This window comes from Perkinsus marinus, assembly GCF_000006405.1.
Source record: "Perkinsus marinus ATCC 50983 genomic scaffold scf_1104296940138, whole genome shotgun sequence".
Taxonomy (NCBI): domain Eukaryota; phylum Perkinsozoa; order Perkinsida; family Perkinsidae; genus Perkinsus; species Perkinsus marinus.
This window is the reverse complement of record NW_003212942.1, coordinates 4,822-6,360: the sequence shown is the minus strand read 5'-3', so window position 1 is coordinate 6,360 and position 1,539 is coordinate 4,822. Positions and strand designations below refer to the sequence as shown.

The following is a 1,539-nucleotide window of genomic DNA, read 5'->3' as shown; positions in this document are numbered from 1 at the left end:
AGACTGCTCGAGTAACTCCCGAACAAAGCCCTCGATGGTAGAAGCATGGGATTGGTCTCGGCATCCGAGTGCAAGGGAACTATGATCACTCCCGTTCCCATAGCGATCTTCGCACAAGTCAATATACACCGCTTCTGGCGAATGGCCTTTCAGGTGGCGACGAAATGTCCTGATAGCGTCACCCAGCCAACCACTGAGACTTCCACCAGACGTAGACTTCGGTGGAGGAGTCGAAAAGCCATCAGCGCCTAGATCAGTATATTCACCGGAGAGCTCGAACGTGGCTGAGGATTTGGGGATATCTTCAACAGCTTTCACGGGTAACTTAATTCTACTCTCCATCAGACTGATTGATGCATTCAAAATATCCTCCTCAATCTGCTTCTTATGTTGAGTGCAGCGGTTCTGAGCTTCTTTCAGAGCTTCAATAGCTGAAGCAACTTCTTGTCGTTGTCGCACAAGCGCCTGCGACTCGTCCTTCTCCAATTGTTCGAGCCTCACCTTCTCCAGTTTGGCTTTAATTGCACGTCGCTCCTCCGCAGCCTTCTCGATTAGCTCCTCCTGCTTGCGGCGGATTGCCTCCTCTTCTTGGCAGCGAATAATATCCTGCCGTCTTTGCTCCTCGGTCTTCAGTACCGACATATTCTTGAGGACTTGACGGGCAGCAAAAGTAGCTTCGGAAGCATTGAGGCCTTCAAAGTTTGGTCGTCTACAGGCATCAGTCTCCTTGAGGCATTCCGAGAATGTAGTACTGGAAGTACTCATCGCAACTTGAACCGCATATTCACCACTTAGAACCTGCTTATGCAATCGCTCGGCTTGTTCAGTTGATAGCCCAGAAATAAAGGAGTAATATTGCTGCTGGGACTTGAAAATGTGCCACATAACAACCGTAAATTTCATGTCCAAGATATCTCGGCGACGAGGAAGCCGCTGCGTCTTGCGTTTTCTGCTGAAACCATATCTAGCCACGGCTCTTGACACAACTAGAAGTAGAGTACGTCGTAGGGAATCGGCGTCCTCGAAGTGCTGTCCCGACTCGTCTAACAGCAAGGACTCTTTACCGAGCATGGCGTGGCTCCTCATAACGTCTCCGCATGATCTGGGGTCGAAGAACTTGTTGCTGTAGGATATCATATTGGCAGCTTTACTGCCCTGCTCCAAATCGCTCGCCTTCAGGCTGCGTGACCAATCATGGCGGAAAATGGCATTGAGGACTTCCCATGAGAATGGTGTTGAGATAACATTCCGCTGATCAAAAACTCGTATTTGAGCCTCCATCTCCGCAATATGTGACAGGACATCAATATCCACGTAGCACCGATCCTCGAACAAGCCTTTCAGAATACCAGCGTAGGACTTTCCTACGCCCGAGCTCCCAGTCGTACCACGATAGACACGAAATAATTCGTCAGCAGTTCTATTGCATTGAGGAAGCTTCTCAAAGACAGTGTAGAATGCACGAAGTATACTCACCGGTGTTTTCTGTACCACATTCGTCTCCTGTAGTTTCTAGCGATACTTTGCATAACCAGTAGA

General features: G+C 49.1%; 1 protein-coding gene across 1 annotated transcript; it reads right to left on the bottom strand.

The window, feature by feature from the left end:
- Positions 1-149: 149 nt before the first annotated feature.
- On the bottom strand, positions 150-765 carry Pmar_PMAR024181 (hypothetical protein; the record flags this gene model as incomplete). The annotated part of the gene is made up of 2 exons (XM_002782082.1): positions 150-169; positions 207-765. 2 exons carry the CDS (start codon positions 763-765, stop codon positions 150-152), a joined length of 579 nt encoding a protein of 192 aa, XP_002782128.1.
- Between the last annotated feature and the right edge of the window lie 774 nt (positions 766-1,539).